The 22,741-nt window shown below is 48.3% G+C and overlaps 1 protein-coding gene across 1 annotated transcript; it reads right to left on the reverse strand.

Annotated features, from left to right (window-relative positions):
- Positions 1 to 16,166: 16,166 nt before the first annotated feature.
- Positions 16,167 to 20,404, reverse strand: LOC119404111 (uncharacterized). Its single transcript, XM_037670714.2, has 3 exons — positions 19,822 to 20,404; positions 18,065 to 18,219; positions 16,167 to 17,380 (listed from the first exon to the last, which is right to left on the reverse strand). Exons 1-3 carry the CDS (start codon positions 19,883 to 19,885, stop codon positions 17,063 to 17,065), a joined length of 537 nt encoding a protein of 178 aa, XP_037526642.1. The 5' UTR covers positions 19,886 to 20,404; the 3' UTR covers positions 16,167 to 17,062.
- Positions 20,405 to 22,741: the final 2,337 nt, after the last annotated feature.

Here is a 22,741-nt window from a genome sequence, read left to right on the forward strand (position 1 = left end):
CCGCTAGCGTGAGCGGGCCATAACATCTGCCAACGGGCACGACGAGCGAACAGCGGAAGAGAACACAACTAGCACACGCAAAGCCGCAGGCACGGAGGAAGAAATGGCAGGTAGCATGGCACAAGCGCAAGGGCACAACCAGCAACCAGCCAACACGAACTCGTGACGTAGGTTTGTTTACACAGCCATCGCATTGATGTCGGCGTCGCGAGGTGCTTGCATCTCGCTCACTCGCGCGGCACGCACATTAAAATTGATATTAAATATGTTCTAGGCTATATTGGCCCTTGATATTTCGTAGACGTTGAGTATGGCTCCACATACATCTATTTCACTCATTATCTCGCCTTCGAAATTTTGTGTCAGTGCTCCTTTAAGGTTTTCGTTGTGCCGTGTGGCGACGCCAGAAAACTATCGTCATCATGAACCGGCGCGCGCTCTCTTCGTTCTCTTCTTCATCTTCGTCCTCCTCTTCATCTTCTGCTTCGCTCCCAGAACACGCGCACCGATTTCTCCGGTGTGGGATGCAATAACTCTTATGGTCGAGAGAACGAGTACAGAGAGAGATAAAGTGATAGAGAAAGAGATAGAAGGGCAAGAGAACGAATACAAAGAGTGAAATAAGGCACATAGAAAGAAAGAGAAAGGAAATAGAGAGAAAGAAAGGGAAGAAAGAGAGAAAAAGACATAGAAATAAATAGACAGAGAGAAAAATATAAAAAGAAACAGACACAAAAAAGAGATAGAAAGAAGTAGAGAGAGCAAGCATAGCCATGCATGGATAGTATAGCAAGGGGCGGGAAAGGGAAGTGAGGGCGAGGAGGAGGGAAAGGAGGACGGCAATGCCACCAGCTCCGCTGCTTCCCCAGCCTTCGTACCAGTAGTGCGCAGCTGCTGCAATTTTTTTTTCTTTCTATTTGCGTTTGGACGCAGGACGCCGAGGCGTACCTCGACGAGGTGTCCGACCCCCGGGTTTCCCCGTGCGACGACTTTTACGGCCACGTGTGCGGTCGCTGGGACGGCCGAGCGGCCTCGTTTGAGGCAGCGCTGGCTACCGAGGGGCAGGCCGCCCTGCGTCTCCGGCTGGCCTCCTACCCCAAGGGATACCACAAGCTCTACGCCACCTTCGAGAAGCTCGCGTCGTACTACCGCTCCTGCTACCAGGCGAGACTCTTGACTAATAGGAGCGAAATAATGAAACGGAGTGGTTCGCGGAGTCCGTTTCTTGTTAGACGCAACCCTAAAGGCCAACTCCGGCGATTTTTCGAGGTCGATGGATCTCAATGAAATACTCTGGGTACGTTCCTTTGCACGTTTCCATCATTTATGCCAAATTACAGGCTTGAGACATGCGCAGATTGTTTGCAAATGAATTTTAAAGATTGTCTGCAAACGCCCTCCTGGCTTCCCACAATTATTGGCAACATTGCGTCTGTGACGTCAGTGTTGGCAAGGCAGCGGAAGTGACGCAGCCGAGGGCACCGCTAACTTCGGCGCTTGGGCCGCTACAGCGAGCGTCTGCTGTGCACAAGGCGACAGACAGCGTTGGTTTGGCCGGCGCTTCGCTGGTCGTCCCGACTGTCACAGTTTTCATACTCCGCGCCGGCGTGACCGGCATGCCTTGCACGACTTCCGGTTCGTTCGTAACAACGTCTACGTCATACGTAGACAGTACACTTAGTTGGGTTTCGGTTTCGGTGTCGCGCTTTTTTGCTTATTTAAAATTATTCTCCAATTTGCCGAGTATTCCTGCTATCGGGCCCGTAACAGGAGCGTCTCAGGAACATAAAAGCACCATTACTTTGACATGGCCAAAAAAAATCGCCGGAGTTGGCCTTTAAAGGTTAATGGATAATGAAGCTAAACAAGGCGTTATTTGTGGTTTTCAATTCAAGCGTAGTAATTATGATATATGGAGAATTAATTAAAAGGGTTCTGAACCACTTTTCCGAGTAATCCTAGCATGACGTTAGTATTGGAGTTTATTTTCTCACGAATCGATTGCCGCAATAGTTTCTCAAGCTCGTTTCAAGTGCTGTACGGCCTATAATTCGGGCAGTATCTATTATTAACTGCAGCTAAAATATCTGTCACATGACACATCTATCAATTGATGTCATAGACAGAAATCTGAGAAATTTTTCATTGTACGAGGCGGTATCACGATTTTTATACGTCGCGTCCATAGAAGAGCATGCAAAGGATGGCAACTAGGGTGCCTCGATGCCAGCGCCTCCGGTTCCAGGGTGGAGACAACTTTTGACCCACTCCGCGCCGCCATTTTTCGCGGGGAGCCATATTGGTTCTAAAGTGTCAGGCTGAGTGCAGTGGCGGGGACGGTGCTGCAAACGCGTTGGTGTTTAAATTATTAAATCGGTTATTTGACCGCCATGACCGGCTGCTGTGTGCTGCTGTGTACTGTTTGACATGCGAAAGGCCAACGGATGTTTCGCTTCCCTCGTAACAACGAACGAACAAAAAAATTGGGAGGCGCAAGTGAACCGCGACCGCTGGCGTCCGACAGATAGTACCAGGATATCCGAGATTAGTTGCTAACTTGTCGCAGCGTATGACCGTACATTTTGATCGCTGGCCGTGGACATGCTGTTGGACAAATACATGCACGAATTAAATACTCGCCTCGCTATAGCTGCACGGCATAATCATTTTGTGAAGCTGCTATTGCAGAGGAGCTCTTACGCTTTTCGTTAGGCTGTGCGGAGTCAGCAGGAATTCAGCCCATATTGCCTATGCCTAATTAAGCCAGCTTAAGCTTAGATAAGCCTAGTTAAAACAAGTTAATAATAGGTCAGGCTAATTAAGCTTAGTCAGGCCAATCCATACTAATCGATACCAACCAATACTGATCGATACTAATCGATATCAATCAATACTGATCGATACTAAACGATAACAATAAAGCTGTCGGATTAAGCCAAGTTAAGCTTAGAAAAGCCTAGTTAGGTGAGTAAATTCCGGCCCAATTAAGCTTGGACCAACACTAGTCGATGCCAATCAATATTGACCGATACCATTTAAGCCAGATTATGTTAGATTAGTGTTGATTATGTCGGATTACGCTAATCGGAGGACCGCTCTGCAAGACCGAATACAGTGGTGTTCAATGAAATTCAGTTACGCTAATCAGGGCCAAGTTGAAATGGCCTAGCCATGAGGTAGATTATTCCCGAATGGATTCAGTTGTTCCGCATTTACCTAATCCGGATGAGATAATCCTGAACAAGTCCATTTTGAGTTAGTTGAGAAGCCTAGCCAGTTAGATGGATCAGTATGGCACCATTAAGCGAAGCCAGATTAAGCTAAACCTGAACAAGTCAGTTTTGAGTAAGCTGAGAAAGCCTAGCCAGTTGGATGGATCAGTATGACCATATATAGCAATGTCGGATTTATCTAATCTGGATAATCTAATCCTGAACAAGTCAATTTTGACTAAGTTGAGATTGCTAAGCCAGTTTTATGACTGAGTGTAGCCAGATTAAACCAATCTGGATTAGCGCGAATTAAGCACATCCGGTTTGACCCGACCAAAGCCTCACTGACAAGTACGTGTTTGTCAGTGATGCTCAGGGACACAACGCGAAGCTCAAACATACGATCGCGAAGCTAAACACGACACCAGGTGCCGCCGAAACTTCCCGCCAAAACTCTTCAACGCCAAGAGCACCATGACCAGGTCATATATCTCATGACGTACATGACATGCATGACATGATTTTCATGTTATGACCAGTCACTTACGTTCGTCATATGCTTTTGTAATGCCATGCGAATTTGGGTATACATCAAATTAATCAAACGGCCGCGTGAGCACGAACACCGGGCCGCCAGTTAGATAGATACGCTCAAAATGCCTTTGGTTTTCCATGAAATGCTTCGCATTTAATAATAAATACCTGACCTATTGCTTACTAACACTATATGAGCAAGCCCTAGCGTCAGAACGAATAGACTGAGCCAAATTTCCGCGCATTGTACTGAAAGCGCTCCATCGCTGCATGCCAGGCAGTGCCAGTGAACAGGAACGTTTAAACCACTATGGCGCCCACAAAAGCAGTGTCTCCACCCGGTTAAAGAAGCACGAAGCACCCTAATGGCAACACGCCGGAAGCGTCATCTGTCGTGCTGCGGCGAAAACCGCAATTTCTGCGTGGCGCTACTGCGCCGCCCTCGCGCGCTGCGGCGGCCGAGCAGTTTCTCCTCCTCAAATACTTTTCTCCGTGCCCCCAGGTCTGTCGGGCGCTTGTCCGGCGGGCCCGGGCTATTGCAGAGGTTGTCACAGGAATCCCGGAATAGGGACCCACCCCGTTTTCTTTGCACTTCCATAATGAAATATCTGCATCGTCATAGTGCACTGCGCTATGTAAAAGCCAGAAGGAGCTTTCTGTGAAGTCCTTCAGGAGCCGCTAAGCAGCGCTCATAGAGCCGAATTAACGCACGTGTAGCTTACATAACCTTTCTGTAGAGCTACCGTTGTATCTCTGGTCTTTCTGGCAGTTTTCACCGCGATGCTCGATTAGCGTCATTGGTTCGCGTAGGATCAGATTTAGGTTCTTAAGACACGTTACCCTTTCTCTATATCCTTTAGGAGAATATTACGATATATTAAACACTAAATACTGGTACCTTTCAATCTATACTAAGGCAAACCAACGATGGAATCAACGTAGTCCGGGGACCCAATGGGACTGTAAATGGGAGTGTTAACCAAAGCTGCAATTGCGGCAGCCAATCCTCGATAATATTTTTTGCCGGTATCATGCTGCACATTTTAGATATCGCGATCGAAAATGCCAGGGTAGCACCCGCAGTGTCTTTGTAATGGCAAACCCATGGTATAGCGACACTATTTTAACACCTGAATTTCCTGATGAGATAATAATATAATATTAATTTCCGGGGGTTTACGAGCCCAAAACACGATATGGCTGTGAGACACCCCGCAGTGGGGGGGGGGGGGGGGGGGGGGGGGGGGCTCCGGAAATGTCGACAACCTGGTGTTCTTTAAAGTGCACCGACATCGGACAGTACACGGGCCTCTAGCATTTCGCCTCCATCAAAATGCGACCACCGCGGCAGGGATCGAATCCGCGACTTTTGGGTCAGCAGCCGAGCATTGTAAGCACTGTGTCACCGCGGCGGACAGTTCTTATGAGCTCGAAAATTTAACGAGCGCAATATAAAAGCGGCTTAAGTATACCGAAGGGAGTTCTACATAGCTCGACAAAGTGTTTGCTAAGTAGTTTCCTGCGCATTAGCGAACTTAAATGTTCAAAACGCGTTTCAGTCTTCTGTAGCAACGTACGTACTGATGACATGAAGTATAATGGAAAAAGGTTTATTATTCTTAATACGTGATCAGGGTTCAGGCAATACGGAGTTTAAATATCACGGCGGTAACCAACAAGCATCAGCTAGAGGAGTCCTCAATGTATGCAGACTAAATATCGTTGGCTTTTCGAATGAATGTTTAGAATTGTGAGGACAGTCAGCTCCACCATTTTGTTCTGGTTGGTATTCCCTGTCACAGTACCACAATATTAAACGATGAAAAGGGTAAAACAGGTGCAAACAAGTAAAACACACACACGCACACACACACATACAGTGGCATACGCGCAAGCATCGTCATGGTACCATTCAACTCGACAATGCAAAATGCAGGCAAGCAAAAGCCAACTATTGCTAAACCTCAACGAATGTTCAACTATTTCTAACCCTTATCCGATGACCAACTACTGCCAACCCTTAGCAAGTTCAGCTAACCCTTAACCAATGGCCATCTACTACTAACGCTTAGCCAGTGGCAGCCCCGTAACCAGAAATTTTCTCCGGGGGGGGGGGGGGGGAGGGGGGCTCACTTGCTGAATAGCTTGACTATTTGAGGAAAACACCTATTTTCATTATTTATTTTTGGTAAAAACACATACTTCACCAAAATTAGGGGGGGGGCTAGGGCCCCCACCCCTGGCTACGGACTACGGGCCTGGCCAGTGGCCATCTATACCATTAGGCAGTGCTGCTAACCAGGCCCGTAGCCAGGAATTTCATTCGGGGGGGGGGGGGGAGGGCACTTGCTGAAAACCTTAACTTTTTGAGAAAAACACATTTTTATTTATTTTTGGTAAAAACACCTACTTCACCAGACTTTCGGGGGGGGGAGGGTTAGCCACCCCCCCCCCCCCCTGGCTATGGGCCTGCTGCTAACTCTTAGCCAATGGCCAACTACTGCTAATCCTTGGCCAATGCTGCTGTGTGGCTTTGGGCGTCCGAACAGAGACAGAAAGACCTGGACAGGCGCAGGCAGCATTGCAGCAACCACAGGCTAGGCAGCACCAGCTCGTGCCTCGTGCAGAGTGGGCGATGGGGCTGCAGCACTGGGCATTCCTCTTTACTACACTGCTAACCCGTATCCAATGTTGAGCAACTGCCAACCCTTAGCCAATGGCCAACTACAACTAACCCTTAGCCAATGCTACTAACTCTTAACATTACAAACGTGCAAAATGCTAAGTAGAACGAAGATGAACATATGGCAATACTTCCAGTACGCTATAGCACAACGCTTATGCATACTCAGACAAGCTCAGTGCATGGACGTCGGCAGGGGATTCCAAAGGGGCACTTGACCCCTCCCCCCCGCCAAGCCACAAAAGCATATGCCCCCCACCCAAGCCACACAAGTGCTTCCACCCTCCCCCACCACAATGCAATACGGTTTTGCACCCCCACCCCCCAACCCCCCAAGACAAAATCCTAATAAATATCTGAGGTTTTACGTGCCAAAACCACGATATGACTATGAGGCACGTCGTAGTGGAGGGCTCCGGAAATTTCGACCATCTGGTGTTCATTAACGAGCACTGACATCGCACAGCACACCAAGACATAATCCTGCCGACGCCCATGCCTCAGTTGTCGACTACAGCTAACCCTTAACGGAATACTGCTAACACTTAGCAGTAGTTAGAAATTTCTCCCGTGCAATGGACACCGTGCTCGCAGGACATGGAGAGTCGCCACGACTTGCCCTACTTCGTGGAGCGCTTCGCCATGACCACCGGTCTCCGCTGGGACACGCTGTTGGCCAAGCGGGCGAGTAACGAGCTGGTCGACGTGCTGGTCGCCATGAGTGCCCGATTTGGCCTCTCGGTGCTCATCAGGATCGTCACGTTCGAGCTCAAGTACAGCTTCGTCGTGAGCGCGCTCGGCACTGACGAGCTGATCGGTGCCTCCGAGATGAGCGCCCTCCTCGAAAAGGTTAGTTAAACCTTAAAAAACTAAAATTTATGGCCATTTAGTGAAGCATATTCGGTAAAGTGAAGCGCAAAAGCTGGCACCGAAAAAAAAAAGCGATATACTCAGGACAGGCGCTCTGTGCCGTCTGTCTCGTTTATTAAGGCGAAAACTTTGGATGCCTCATCAAACGCGAGAACTGATGGTCGGCGTCGGCGCTGCTAATCCCTATTATGTGATACCCCTGAATATATTTTGTTTTTTTTTTATTCCAGAGACCTTACTCCTATAGCCTGTAGCTTCTAGACCCCTGCAGTGTCCAATCCCCTAACGTAATGCTGACGCCTTCCTCTCGAACTTGCCGATAAATCGAAACATTTTTCCCCTTAGATTTTAGTGCGTAAGCATTCTCTTTGGATTGCTCATCTGCAACTTCTTCCCTCTATCCGACCCCCTGTCTGCTACTGTCCCATTGTAATACATAGGGCTCCAGACGAAATAGCTGCAAAACATATAATGGTATATAGTGAATAGCAAATCGAATTCACGACCTATCAAATCATTCGGGGCTCATACCCTCGACCTTCAGAGAATGTATGGTACCGAGCTCTATGGCCTACGATGCATACAGCAGCTGGAAGCCCAAGCCTTCCATGTGCGTAGGGTATCCAACCCTCGTCGGTTCCTCGATCTGACCCTGAACCGTCAAAGTGTGTTCGATATCGAACCCTCGACCTGAAATGTACAGACACTCGAACCACGAACATTACAAGCATGTAAAATACCAAATAGAACGGAGATGAGCAGGTAGCAATACTTCCAGTACGCTATAGCGCAACGCTTACGCGTACCCAGACAAGCTCAGTGCATGGGCGTCGGCAGCCACAAGAGCACTTGCCCCCCCCCCCCCTAGCCCCACAAGCGCTTCTACCCTCCCCCACCACGATGCAATAAGATTTTGCACCCACCCCCGAGACAATCTCCCCAACCCCCAAGACAAGTTCCTAATAATATATCTGAGTTTTTTACGTGCCAAAACCACGACATCATTATGAGGCACGACGTAATGGAGGTCTCCGGAAATTTCGACCATCTGGTGTTCCTTAACGTGCACTGGCATCGCACAGTGCACCAAAACAAAATCCTGCCGACGCCCATGCCTCAGTGGAGTTGTCTCTGCATCATGTCTCTTTTTTCCCAAACGCCGAAGGTGATGGTGTTTGTGAGCAATTCCATGGAGGAAAGTCGACAGCGCGACATCCTGAACCGCACAAAAGAGCTGCACCAGAGAGTCCTGGAAGCGTACCGAAACCGCGACAGCAACGAGTCCCGGATCCTGGGAGACGCCAAGACCGTGCTCCCCAACCTGGGGCTCGGCGACACCTGCAGCTGGCTGCAGGCTGTCAGCAGGCACACGCGCCTGAACGTCACCGACGACTCGGCCGTGGCCCTCGAGTCGCCCAAGCTGCTCAAGACGGCGCTGCAGCTGTTCGCGCTTGCCGACGACCTGGCGCGATCGGTCTACCTGTTCGCGCACGTCATCCATGCCGTCTCGGCCGTGTACGACCTGAACGTCAAGGTAATTAGTGGTTCGAGGTACGTAAGGGTCAGTATTCCAAGCAAGACGAGAAGGTCAGGTGATGATGGAGACTTCAACTGATGAGATATCGGTGAACAGGGAGGACGTTCAGGCGCGTGTCGCTGAAGGCGACGTTTCGGCAAGAGGACTTGAAGGTCGTCAGGGTGAAAACTCACAGGGTGCGCTATGCATTTGTCTGAGATATGCCTCGAATGGGAAACCCATCTTCTCCATCTTAGTCAATGTATTGAACACCCGCTCCCCACGAACGCTTTCTTCAACCAACGTGATTTTGCACTGCCTCCGGGATCGGAGGCATTGCAAGCTTCCTGTACCTCACCGGGTTTCGCAATGTCTTCGTGAGCGGTCTACCTCTCACCAAGTGATTATGACATGTTATGACGTAACTGTCACGTGGTGACGTCATATGCTGGCATCATCACGTGCTAATATTTCGCATTACTTGTGTTGACGCCGCCGACGGTCAATTTTGCCGGTTGATGAGGCATCTCAGGCTTTAGGCATGATAAAAAGAACTTTGTCCATAAGTTCTCTCGTCAAAACGGTGGTTCTACCGAGACTCTCTGTTCAACGAATCCTCGTTCCTAGTGGTCAGTAGGGCAGTAGGAAAGTGCAGAGGCAGCTTCTTTTTTAAACTGTCCATTCAGTTAAAGATGATGATGTGCCGGATTGATAGGTTCGCATGTTGCATGGGCATGCGCAGATAAGTTTTCGTGCCTTCTTTCTTTTCAGCCGTTGTGCGTCTCTTCAGTTGTTAGTCGGCGTTTGTGCTGTCCTGACTTCTTTCTTGTGTCCGTGTTTGCACGCCCTGTCTTTTTAGAATGTCCCTTGTCAGTTGCCTGGTGGCGAAGCAGTCGATTGTAGTCGACAAGCTGTTCACTTGGCCCGTCGTGGAACGGCGACAATAGACACTACAGAGTTGCATTCGAACCATAAAAGTGCTCAAGGTTGCTTCTAACAATATCGTAAAAAGTTTCGGTGAAGTAATTTTTAAGGAGCTAAAGCGATTTCTTGTTTCTGTTCTTCTTTAATGTAATTCATGTAGGATATCCTCACGACTTCATCATGTCATGAACGATCGTGACCTCATGATTTTACGACACGCCCACATCGCCATGAGTATTTCTCAACTTGCCTGATCGTTTCTTCAGTACGGAGCACATCAAACATATTTTTTTGTTTCGAGACCAAGGTGGGGGCACTCTTATTAAATTAACATTTTTGTTTTCTCAAATTACATTTTCCACTAAATTCCCCGTCCCATTTCTGTGTTCTATGTGATTTAGATCTATCTAGTGAAGAAGTAGCCTACTAGAACTTTGTATCGAAGCAACACTACGGCTATTAGGTTAGCCGCAGCGAATAGCTCTCGGTTAATTTTTGGGATTGGGACTCCTTTATATGCCCCAAGCATCACTGCAGGCGACTTTTCGCACTTCTCGTAAACGAAACATGCCCCTTAGTTCTTGTGCGCAGTCGTAAACGCAAGCCAAAGTGAAACGCGGTAGGAATCTGTATCGCTGTAAGTATTACAGGGAATAAAAGTCCAATGTTGATAAACGTACTAAATACAACACGGACACTGCGTTTCTCTCGTCAAACGCGTAGATCTGATCGATGTCGCAAACGAAAGAAAGCTAGCAGTACTCGGTGTTCCTGTTCACGTCCCTCCAGCACACTGAACAGGTACTGCCAGCGCGAAAGTCGTGCTGCGTAGCTTGGATGATCGTTCGAGAACAAACTTAATCAGTACGGTAATAGCTTTCTTTTTTTCTCTCTCCTGCATAGCGAAAATAGAATAAGTGCGGATTGTTCAATGGTTGAAGTTGTCATGTTGCATCCAAATTACGTCATCTCAGTGTCATGGTCGTGGGATCGAATTCCAGCCGTGGCGGCCGCGTTTCGGTGGAGGCGAAATGCTTGAGGCCCGTGAACCTAAATTCAGGTGCACGTTACAGAACACCAGATGGTCAAAGTTTCTGGAGCCCTCCACTACGGCGTCCCTCACAATTATATGGTGGCTTTGGGGTGCAAAAGCGCCTCGCCACGGTGGTCTAGTGGTTATGGTGCAAGAATGCTGACACGAAGGTTGCGGGATCGAATCCCGGCCGCGGAGGCTGCATTTTCGATGGAGGCGAAAATGTCTGAGGCCCGTGTACTTAGATTTAGATGCACGTTAAAGAACCCCAGGTGGTCGAAATTTCCGGAACCCCTCCACTACGGCCTCTCTCATAATCATATCGTGGTTTTGGGACGTTAAACCTCAGATATTATTATGGGGTGCAAAAGCTCAAAAGTTATTATTATTACTATTATCTCAGTATCACTCCTTAAGACGTCGCAAACACTGGCCACGCGCTCCATAGAAGTACAATCAATTCAAGCATCAAGGTCGGAGCATCTTAAAGCTATTTCTACGCCAGGAGCTTTCGTGCCCCAACAAGATTCTTGACCACTATAAATATCCGATTCAACTGAATGAGTATAGGTAATCGCTGGTTGTGTTGCCTCTGGACCTTAATTGGAGCGTGCACCGTCCCAACATACCAAAGCGTTAAAGATACAACGTTACCTTTTGCGACAGCCATTATGATCGACCGCCTATAAGTGCGTGGAATTTATATAATTTAGGCTGAGCTTTCTGAGACCAAGTTTAAGGCAAGTCGAATCGTTAGAATACGTTATATTGCATTTTAAAGCAGTTAATCCAAATTACAACGTAAAATATTGTCTAATTATTGTAGAGTCAGTCATGCTATATTTTTTCATAAACCGAATCCAACGACCCTCTTAAATAACATGCGACTATTATCTGCTGGCAGCGAGCATTTCTAAGAAAGTAAAAATTTTGGAATTGCTGCCAGAATGTCCCACACCGAATGTCTCGTTAAACACGGTACCGCCTTCACCAAAGCGATCATGTGTAGCAAGATATTTTAACCAGAAATTATACAAAACAAACTTATGCAACAAGAATGCTCAATGTACCATTATCTCTTCCTCGCCAGTTGTGCACAGAAACGGCAAAAGTAAGTCGCGTCTCCAAGTGAAGACGCCGTGTCGCGAATAGATAAATTGGAGTACTCCCCCCCCCCCCTCCTCCCCATTTTTAGAGATCCTTACGTGAAAGCATGCTTAAAGGGCCAGCGCCGGGGTGTGCCACTAACCGTTGGTCTTTATTGCCAGCGCGGGCCTTCTCAATACATGTTATTGTAAAAACTCGAGCTCGAATAGCTAACTTCCCTACCTCTCGCACCATCGGACAAGGTGGACGGCAGGCCTGAAGTCGCCGGCGAGGACTGCCTGCGTCGCCTCGACGTCAAGCAGCTGTCTGCGGCCAAGCGGGCGTTCGCCGTCTCCACGCTGGCACCTGAGCGCACCGTCTTCCTGACCAAGGAGATGATGTCCCTGGTGACTCTGCAGTTGGTCAAGCGCGTCTCGCTCAATCGTCGCCTCGAGGCACCGGCGCGCATTCTGCTCAGCCAGATGCTGCGCGCTTACTCGTACAAGAGCGTCTTCTCGGGACCCTACCTGAACATGAGCCGGCTCGAAGTCGCGTACCAGGCGTTTCCAGCGGCGCCCAACTTGTACCAGGTTGGTGTCCGCGTCCCGCCGCGGTTACTTGGCGGCAAGGGTACGGACTGTTAAGCTCGAGGGCGCGGATTCGCGGCTACGGCTGGCGCATTTACACAGGAGCGAAAGCCCAGAACACACGCGTACTGAAGCTTAAGTTCACCTTGGTCAAAGTGCACGAAGGGACGGGACACGAAGAAAGAAGTGAGACAAACAAGCGCAGACTAACAACTGAGTTTCTTGAAGCGTGAAATCAACCATTTTAAAAGTCTCAGCTTACATGACAAGGCCCCCTAGGGGTTAAAATGCAACAACTGAACGCCAGTTCGTATGCGCATGTTCGTCTCACTCCTTCTGTGTCGCGTCCCACTGCGCAGTTTCACCAAGATGAACCCTTACCAACTTGCGCAACTTTCAACGCCGAGGCTTAGGTGCACGCTAAAGAAACCGTGCGGTCCAGACCAAAATCAACGGAATCCCCACCTACGGCTTGTCTCATAATCGCACCGTGGTTTTGGCGTGTGAATCTCCGGAACGTAACTTGTTTGTTCGTGTGTCTCCGCAAGATATGACGTCCATGTGCCTTATCGCGTATGACATCAGTTGCAACGTACGCGCAAGCCGTAGCCAGAACGACGTCGCGAGAGAAAAAAAGGAGATGGTCTCGCCAATCCGGCAACGGGATTGGCGTACCCTCTGTTTTCCGTAGCTTGTTCATCGAACTGCCCCGCCGAGCGGCTCATTGCAAAAAAAGAAAAAAGAAACTCAGACTATTACAGTTACCAAGTTATAACTCAGCGGCGCGCCACGACGAAGCATGTTGCGTCAGGGGCCGAGATCGGCGGGCCGCCGCATTAGTGCTCCGCTAAGAAAGCACGGGGGTAAGCATATTGCTGGAATGGCGGATTCTTTTCCACTTTTTTTTTCCTCGAGAGCGAAGCTACTGCTACGGCTGGCACGTCGACCATCATATTGAACGCGAGAGCGCGTGCGGCATGCAGGTGGAGGGCTTTCGCCAGGTCACCGTTGCTTTCGCCGAACGGTGTGCTGCAGTCGAATGCAAAACAGTCGGGAGACCTAACATATGTTCCTAAGTAGAGTTCTTATGTATAATTATTTAGCATAATTTTAACTTGCAGCCTACATATGTTGTAAAGATCACATCTGTATTCCGTATCACTAAAGCGGTAAACTTTTAAAGTTTTTCACTCAAAGTACGTTTTCCCAGTGTGCACGGACCGCACAGCGGCTACTTGCGCTGCATCCTCCGGGTATAAAAGACGAAGTCGATCTGCCTGAAATCTATAGATTGTTCCCGTTCATTTTTTTTCGGTGATGGGGGGGGGGGGGGGCGCCCTCTCCACACTACCTAGTCACTGAAAATGCCACCTCTCTCTCTTCGCCTAACAGGAGAGCCTCTGGAAAGCCCGCTTCCTGGCACCCGAAGAATTCCTGGACACCTGCGTTGGCAAGGAGTCCTCGCTCACCGACGTCGGCAACGAGATGTGCATGTCCCCGTGGCTCCTACTACCGCCCATGGTGTACCCGGACGCCTACAAGTACTTCAACTACGCCTCCCTGGGCTTTCTCATGGCCACACGGGTACTGCGCGCCTTCCTCGCGCCCAAGGCGCACACCGACGAAGAAGAGCGCGCCCTCTCCACGCTCCTGACCACAGCCGGTGCCTGTCAGCTGCCGACGGGAGACGCCCGGGTCGACGATGACGTGCCCGACGCCGTCGTCTACGCCCTGGGCCTCCGGTCGGCCCTCGAGGCGTACCGCTCGTGGGCTGCGTCGGCGTACCGAGAGCCCGAGAAGCCGGCGCTGCTGAGGACGTTCTTCCGCAGAGCCTGCCTGACCTTGTGCGCCGAGTCGCCCACTCACAGGGCCTACGCCGGATCGAGGTTCGGCTCGAGGCACGCCTGCAACGTGGCAGTTAGGAGCATGCCCGAATTCTTCGCCGCGTTCCAGTGCAGGATTGGCACGAAGATGACGAAGGACGGAATCTGCACTTTGTTTTAGCTACGTACATTTCGCAAAACAAATAGTTCTTGTGATGTAGAAGGTGTTTACAATGCACTAAGCGAAAGACAGTGTAACTAGCGCTTCCGATAATAATGAATTTGATTGACGTATATACTTATTCTGCGGAATGTTATGCACTTGCTTGCCGTCAAGTTTAAATGTGCTAGAAACAAACCAATAAGATAGCTAGCGTTACCACGTAGAATCGCATACCCACGAAGAATTTTCTCATGATAGTTACGAAAGCCTCTACTCGTTGAAGTCGGTGGCCTTCTTGGCTATGTAACAAGATGGATTGATGAAGTCCGTCTTCGAGAAGTTCCCGGTGGACGTTTCTTTGTGTGACCAGAAGTGTTCATGGTCTTTGACCGCAGTCTCCTTTTGGTGTCGAACCACGGCAACATTTGCGGCAAACGCGCTCAAGGAAACGCAACCCACGCGGACATCGTTATAGGAGCCCCTTTATTGAAGTACATTCTCGGCAAATAGCATTTCCGTAGTACTGTTTTACCCAAATATTTGATTACGTTCCATGGGAATTACCCGTTCGCTGAAGCAATCATCTCGTCGTTTAAAAATTTTCTGTTCAATATTTCTTGTAATTTTCGAAGACAATTTCAGCGCGCAATAAAGAGTCTTGAGGTAGATGGCAATCATCTCAGACGCTTCACTATCATGCATACCGATTAGCTAGTGATTTGGTAGGCTTCACACACTGCATTGTGTTCTCCTGAGAAAGCTCCGCATGCATCAATGGAATATGATGGTGACGATGACACCTTCTTGGTGATAGCTCTAGAGGGAATAGACCACGAAACGCGGGGCATATTTTCAGGCGAATGTCAATACATAAATAAATAAAGCGGTATGTGTAACGAAAAGTATGAAACGAACTAATTCGTGGAGTAATTGAACAGCAGAGTATTTTATTGCCTTTCTTCCTGTGCGCCACCACTGACACTAATACTGCATCGTTTTTATGAGTATTCGTCAGGTAAATAAAAAAAGTACATATAGTTGCCGAGTGTGGGACCTGGTCTTCTTCGCAACAAGTTTCATTTTTTGTTTGTTTGTTTCTGGTGCTGTGTTCGTTCTTCGCGAGACACTAATTGACACATTCATTGCTTCCGCTTGACATGAAGCACACTGTGCAGCACAAAACGCGTTTGTAGATGCGCATTGCGTACCGGAGTCCTACGTCAAATGACCGCGGCACACAGCATACTTTCTAAATGCGTCCGTGCATCAAGAACCTGTAAAGCTGGCGCAACTAGGGAGAGTAGATTTTGCCGCAGGTTTTTAAACGATGATGGCATATTAGACAAATTGCAGCGGTGCCCAACGGGGCGCCCTGCCACGTGCGCAGTTTCGTCCGATGATTGCAGCGCCTGGGCGCCCCGGTGCGCACCAGGCCGGTTTGTGGAAGATTCAATAAATGAACTAAGCAGCATCCCAGTCAATGACGGCGGTTTCAATATCAGCAGTGGGCCCCCTTAGTGCAACCGAATTTTAGTATATACAATGGCGCCTTCTGTAATTCTTCATCACATCCGTATACTAAAACTAATATCAATAACCTCGAGAAAGTGCAGCGAAGGTTATGTTTAACAAATTTTCAAGATCGAATTCACCCACAGAACTTAACTATATTGAACCACTCGAGATGAGAAGACAGAAACAGAGAGTGGAACTTCTTAAAATGCTTCACACGAACAATTCACCACTAGACTCATCTCTATATCTATCGCCCCTATAAACCAGACCCACAAGTGACCATAGACAAGATTCATTAACACCTTACTTCGCGAGAACGAACATATTTAAGAATTCTTTTTTCCCTGGTACTATAACAGAATGGAAGTGTATAACCGAATCGACATCATAATCCTCGTCATCATTGATTTGTTTTATAGCGTTTTGCCAAACATATGGGCTCTATTTCTGTAATGTTGTTTTTGTTTCCTTTGTTCTTTTCAACTTTTTTTCCAAACATGTTCACTGTTGTACCATTTTTATTGCCCTCCCTGCTTAGACTTCGTGTCCGCAGTATATGTTAAATAAATAAATACATAAATAAATGACAGGCAGGTTCCCCTGGTGATCGGAATTTAAAATTAACTGCAAGCGCTTGCTTAGACCAACGCCTCCTCTAAACAGGTACCTGCGACGTCACTCGCTTTCCCATAGGGGCGGGAGGTTCCTCGTAGTTCAGTGTAGTCTCCGCAAGGAGCGCTCACAGCGGACACTATTTCCGGTACCGTCGGAAGTGACGCCATCACAGTTATCGGCACGGCGTCTACGGCCGACGCTGCCTCAGGGACTACAGAGGACCTTGTTTCGATCTCGGAGGCAGAGAGGTTTGGAGCGGCCACCGCAAGGAGCGCTCGCAGCCGCCACTGCTCGAAGGGGCGGTGGAGGAGAGAACGGGGGAGGGCTGGGAACCAGCTACTCGGCTCACGTCACAGGCATCTAGTCTAGGAGGCACTGCTCAGACGAAGCAGTGGGCAATGGGACACTGCGGCAAGTGCACAACACTGAGAGTCAAAGTCCGTGTCGACACGTCTGGCCACAAGGGCAAGCAAGCGCATCCAAAGAAGCCCCTGTAAAGATTCACACAACCCCGCCGACTTCGTCCACAGCAGCATTCGTTGGGGTCCTTCTAACGGTATCGTCTGGCATCAAGGTGAACGTGGGGGTTATAGTAAGCGATAGCGTCCGTCTTTCAAAGCTTGACAAGCCGGGCTCGGCGACCGATGGTTCAGCCGTGCCCTCGCCGGTCGTCTGCGAAGGCGGTGTTGAAACGAGGACGTCATACCGCGAAAAGCTTGTTCCCGCCTTTTCTTGCAAATGCACCTCCGGAACGTCACCGCAGACAATGACCCACGAGTCTATGCTCGCCGTATCGCTTCTACTGGAGCGCCTTGGTGCCTGTGCAAAGAACCAAAAAGACGTTGCACTTTGTTTATCATTTCGTTTTTTTCTTAAGGGCCCCCTAAACAACCTCTGAAAATACAACGAACGAGCGCGTTATTCTCTTCTCACGTTTCCCGTCTTTTTTTGCGCAAATCGTGACGTCAGCTGTGTCTTCACTTGACGTTATGAGGAACTATGCTCTCGCTGGGTCCACATACGATGGATGGCAGTTGTGAATTATCTCCCACTATGTTTCGCCATGCAGTCGAACGCCCATTCTACCTCACCTCGCATGACTATCGTGCACAATCAACTGATTTCACTTCGTTTTGTGTATGTTCGACTGCGCAAGCGGAGATAACAGCGTGTAGCCGAAAAGTTCAAAATCCGGATAGGCTCAACGCATAGCGCTGACATTTTCCACGAGTTTTATGAAGAAATAAGTGGTGAGAAGAGACAGCGCTTTTAGGAAGGGTAGTGAAGATGAGAAAGATAACAATATCTCGTCTTTCAACTCTGAGTGGCTCAGGGGCCCTTTAAATATCGTCGCTATATAAGAAGTTCAGAATGTAAGCCTACCCAACACATTCCTCGACTAAAGACTGTAATACTGGTGGTATATAAATACCAATATAGTTGTAGGCTACATAGTAAAATGAGAGGAAACTGGGGTTCATTGCTAGCACTGGTGCAACTCACCCTCTTTTTGAGAAGCCGGGTAACGATGTACATCACAAACAGAATCGACGAGGCAACCAGTGCGATTCCCACGATGCCGTAGATAATGCGGATCTCCAAGTCCATGCCGTTGTCGCCGTCTTCGACTTCGGCGATTCCGAGGTTAGAAATTGCAGCTGAAAAAAAAATGTCGGTATTTTAGCAAATGTTGCTTTCTGTAAACCTTCAAGTGCAAAGCACGCCGCTCCGAAGTCTCATACTTGACAACTCTGACCACTTTTCAGCCTCGTGCCAATATCTTCGAATTACGCTCTGTTTGTCGCCGCCGTAATATACAGGGTGTTTCACGTAACAAGGAAAAATCATTAAAAAACCGGTAGGTAACCACAACTGAAAGAAAGCAACGGCCATATGAAGTTAGTTTAATTCAGGTGCTGTTAACCACTTTTGTTTTTTAAATCATTGGTTCTTATTACGTGAAACACCCTGTATAAGCACATAAATCATATCGCCATGCAGCCTTCCACGAATACTACAAAGCGTGCCGGTGATTCCACAGCCTCCGAGTTCGCGCGCTCCGAGATATCGGAGGCCTTGTTGATATAATATAGCTTCCTATAGAAATACCTAGAATTTTATTTGGAACTGCAGCGTCTACAGGTGCTGCGAGTATGCCGGACCAGCGTGCACGGCAACTATATATCTGCCTAAACATGGTCCTTTTGGCGTTCAAAGGCCTTTTCACTTTGAAATTTCAGCACTTTTCGCAACATACTGCGTTATGTATGCAAGCAATGGTTCGCTGGGCTTATGCACTGGCGCAGGCTTGTTACTGCCGGGAAAAGTTTGAAACGTGCACTATCCATTCATCCTCGTCACATTTCTGTAAAGGCCGAATACAAATAAATGCATCTGCTCGTTGAAGAGCGCCAGTCAACAGATGTACACGAACGCTTCCCCACGAAGGCATGCAACACGTCAATCAATCACCCATTCAGTCTAGCGCGGCACTAAACAATGTTACCCACATTTCTTCGTTATCAGGGCGTCAACTTCCAAATCTGCTGATACACAGGTAGCAAGCAACTCAACTTTTCGAGTTTGGAAAGCTTTTACATCGTGGACATCATAACGATTTCGAAACCGCGCATTTGTTCCAGCACGAAAAGTCAACAGACGTAAATATGCAGATCCGCTTACTGTACCTGCCAAAAATATAGAGAAAATAGAGGGCTTATCTTGACAACTCAGCATAAACGTCATATACACCCGGTTCTCAGAACTGTCGGCGCTTTTTGACGTTTAACTTCTCCCCAAACAAAAATGCTTATCATTATTGCTTTCGTTTTTTTGCAACGCTGCCCGCCCGATATCTTCAGGGCACAAACAACGATAAACCTATCAGCCTGGCATAGCTTTCTTGGCAAAAGTACCGCGGTCAAAGAAAGGAAATAGGCTCAGTTCATATAACGACCGTTGCTTTGGGACAAGGTAAGCTCCAGAAATGCAAAACGTTTATGGAGAACATGCCATCCGTGCGCCTCCATGTTAAGGTGTTTTCGAGTTAATATTAATAAATGCGATTGAACAGCGCTAGAGTCAGTGTTTTTTTTACCAGCGGCTGCGCCGTTTCGATACAGGTGCGTAGCGAAAACGTACATATTATCAGACATTGGGCGCTTTGCGAAGCTTGTTACAATGAAAACTTGTGTGAATCCTAGGAAAGCAGCGCGAAGTTACAGTCACGTACAATGAAATAAATTTGTGGTAATGCTTACGTGATCTCGTCGTAGTTGTAACCTCCATGGGATCGCCCGCATGAGCTGCGTTTGAATTGTACATGCCGTTGGCCTCAGGTCGTCAACGCACTTTTTCTTGTTTTTGTCGCAGTGACTCCACCAATAAAGGGCGTAATTTGCGCGAATGGTTTCTTCATGTGTGTATGGTTATCGCTCAACTCTTTCTCCCTTCTTTTTTCTATCTTTTTACAATTGGCCATTGTTTTTACAGACCGAGAGTCCCATCCGACAAGGTCACAGCGCAATGTCGCGCATGAAGCGCTCATTAATTCACGCGGCTTCCGCTCTACGCATGCGCACGACCATGTCCCTGCATGATGTACACACTGCACACGCAACGAGCACGCTGTGTTTCGTTACGCCGATAAGAACACGCCTGCTATCTGGCCTATCTCATTTTCCGCTGCACCATGTCAACGCTTGCCCTCTGTACTTTTATCGCAACCCTGTAGTGAGCTTCATAACTGCTGACACTTCGATATGATCGCGTAATTACTTTCACGGATCGGCACGTATACTTAGATCACATCTGAACAGAGCATTAAAGCTGAGTAAACATAATCCGACTAAAATGCCCGTTCTGGAGTGGAAAGCGCCGCCTTAAATTTAAAGGTGTTTACGCAAACGCAACCCGCGCACCTAAGTCTAAGCGCTTACGTAACGCAACTGTCATCGCATCATCTCTATTTTAATATACTGATGCGTGTTAGAGGGTCTTTTTCTTTATACTGCTCGTCAAGTGTGACAGATTGGCTAGCCACTGCAAACAACGATATTAGAATGTTGGGTTACTTAGGTCTTACATGATTACTGGGGTTTGAAGAGACTTCTAAACAGTAAACGTAGTGACAGCCACAAAAAAAAACGTGAACGCATAGGAAGTGCTCTTCCATCGTTTGCTTTGGTGTGGTGCTACCTTGCAGCTCAGAGGAAACGGTACAACTATGAACACAAGACGAGCGCTCATGTCTACTTGGTTGTGCCGAACTCCAATTGAAGTACAGGACCCATAGCACTGCATGTCAAGATATTTAAGGACGCTTCAAATATAACTCATACGAAGGCGCACCATGAACGATATCTTACGCTTAGATGAAGTACTAAATTGCGAGTATGCATACCCTTTCACGGCACGCACTGAGCGCGGGAGCTGTCCGGTCCGCTTACGACAACCTTGGCGCCACCAGTTATCGAAGCCGCTAGAACGACGTCGATAGTTTCGAAAAGGTGCAGCTATATGGGTACAGGCGTACGAAACCACGTGTCCTTGTCAGCTTCCTGTTTACAATGATTCTGTCCGATTACAGAGAGCGCGATTGTGCGGTACATCACCATAATATTTTTGTCAACCGATAAGGGCGTTGGCGTAAACGTGCGAAGAAGCGTTGACGTGGAAATACGCAGCCCGGGGGCCATAGTGGCACCCTCTGTCATAGAGCTGAATGGTTAAAAATAAAAAAATTGCACAAGGCAGGTTGCTGTGACCAGTGGCGTAGCTAGAAATCTTAAGGGGAGGGGGAGGTGTTCAACCTCCCTTTATGTAGGTTCGAGCGTGTGTTTGTATGTTTCCGTGCAAAAGTGAAAATTTTTGCGGGTATGAAACCAGGCACCTCCACCCCCCGGCCACGCATCCCCCACCTTCCGGCTACGCTAGCGGCTGCGACCACCATCTTTGCTTCACCATGATGACCACGCATCCATTTATATGCAGCAAGATGGAAGGTTGGCCCAGCTTGTTTAGATTAATTGCAAAGCATGAAACATGCGAAAAGCAATCATGAACAGAAGCAAGAACTGCGCTGCTTAGTTCTATTTCCCTCTTTTGTCCGTGTTTTGCTTTTTTGCGCTGTTTTATAGCTTACTATAAATACATTCCGTGCATCTGGCAGACCATGCTCAAAACCAGCCATATGGTTCCTGGTTCCTATAGCAATGTAGTGTTAACTTTATTGTCTCTCAGACTGACTCCACTGTGTACCCACTGCTTTACAGCCGGAGGTCTGGCGGTAGCTGCGCGCAATGTTTTTGCAAACAAATACTTTTTCCAAATAATCAAAGAATGACTACATTAAAGGAGTTCATTGTCTCAAGAATCTACTGCCGCGAAAATTTTCAGAATACGTCGAGTACGAGCGGAGTTATAGGGAACCCAAGCTCAAGTTTGGGCGCGACGCTTGTGCGGCCGAGCTATGCGTTACTGGGAAAATACAAGGGGGCAAGAAGAAATTACAAGGGGGCATAAAGATACGCCCACTCGTCAGTGCGCGTCATGATCTTCAGCCCTCTTTCTTTTTTTTTTTCCTTCGAACGCGCGGCTTACTTTCAGTGTGATCGCGAGCGGGCACGCGGGTACGTGGCGGCTTCTCGCGGCGGCTATGGTAACTATGCAGCTCACAATGCTCAAACCAGCCAATGGCTGTGGACTGTGGGTTTATGGCGTGGTCATTTGGGTTTATGGCATCACTTGTCGAGAGAAGAGGGAGCGATTTCTAGCTGACTTTCAGAATTAATTGTAAATTCTAGGCCTCGTGCTGCGCTATAATGTTTGGCTCGCGTGTTCTCAGGAGCCTCGACAACCGGCAGGCAGCGTTTTCTGACCATGCTGAAAAAATGCTGGAAGGCCCCTTTAACGCTGACACGTCTCCGCTGCAGAGACAATTGAACAAAACTTGACGGTGGGTCCGGTAGTGGGGCAGGAGGGGGGGGGTCGTCATCTTTGCAACCAAAAGCCAACTGATGTCTTGGCCTAGCCTATGCTTGTGGCTTGTAGCTTTTGTGTCTGTTCTCGGTAAGACTTCGCGCTACCTGCTATGAAGCATCATTACGAAATAGCCCGATTAAACTGTCTATTAAGCTTACAAGCCTATCCTCTATTCGAGGCATTTTTCCTTGTTCTCGT

The sequence above is a fragment of the Rhipicephalus sanguineus genome, chromosome 9 (assembly GCF_013339695.2).
Source record: "Rhipicephalus sanguineus isolate Rsan-2018 chromosome 9, BIME_Rsan_1.4, whole genome shotgun sequence".
Taxonomy (NCBI): domain Eukaryota; kingdom Metazoa; phylum Arthropoda; class Arachnida; order Ixodida; family Ixodidae; genus Rhipicephalus; species Rhipicephalus sanguineus.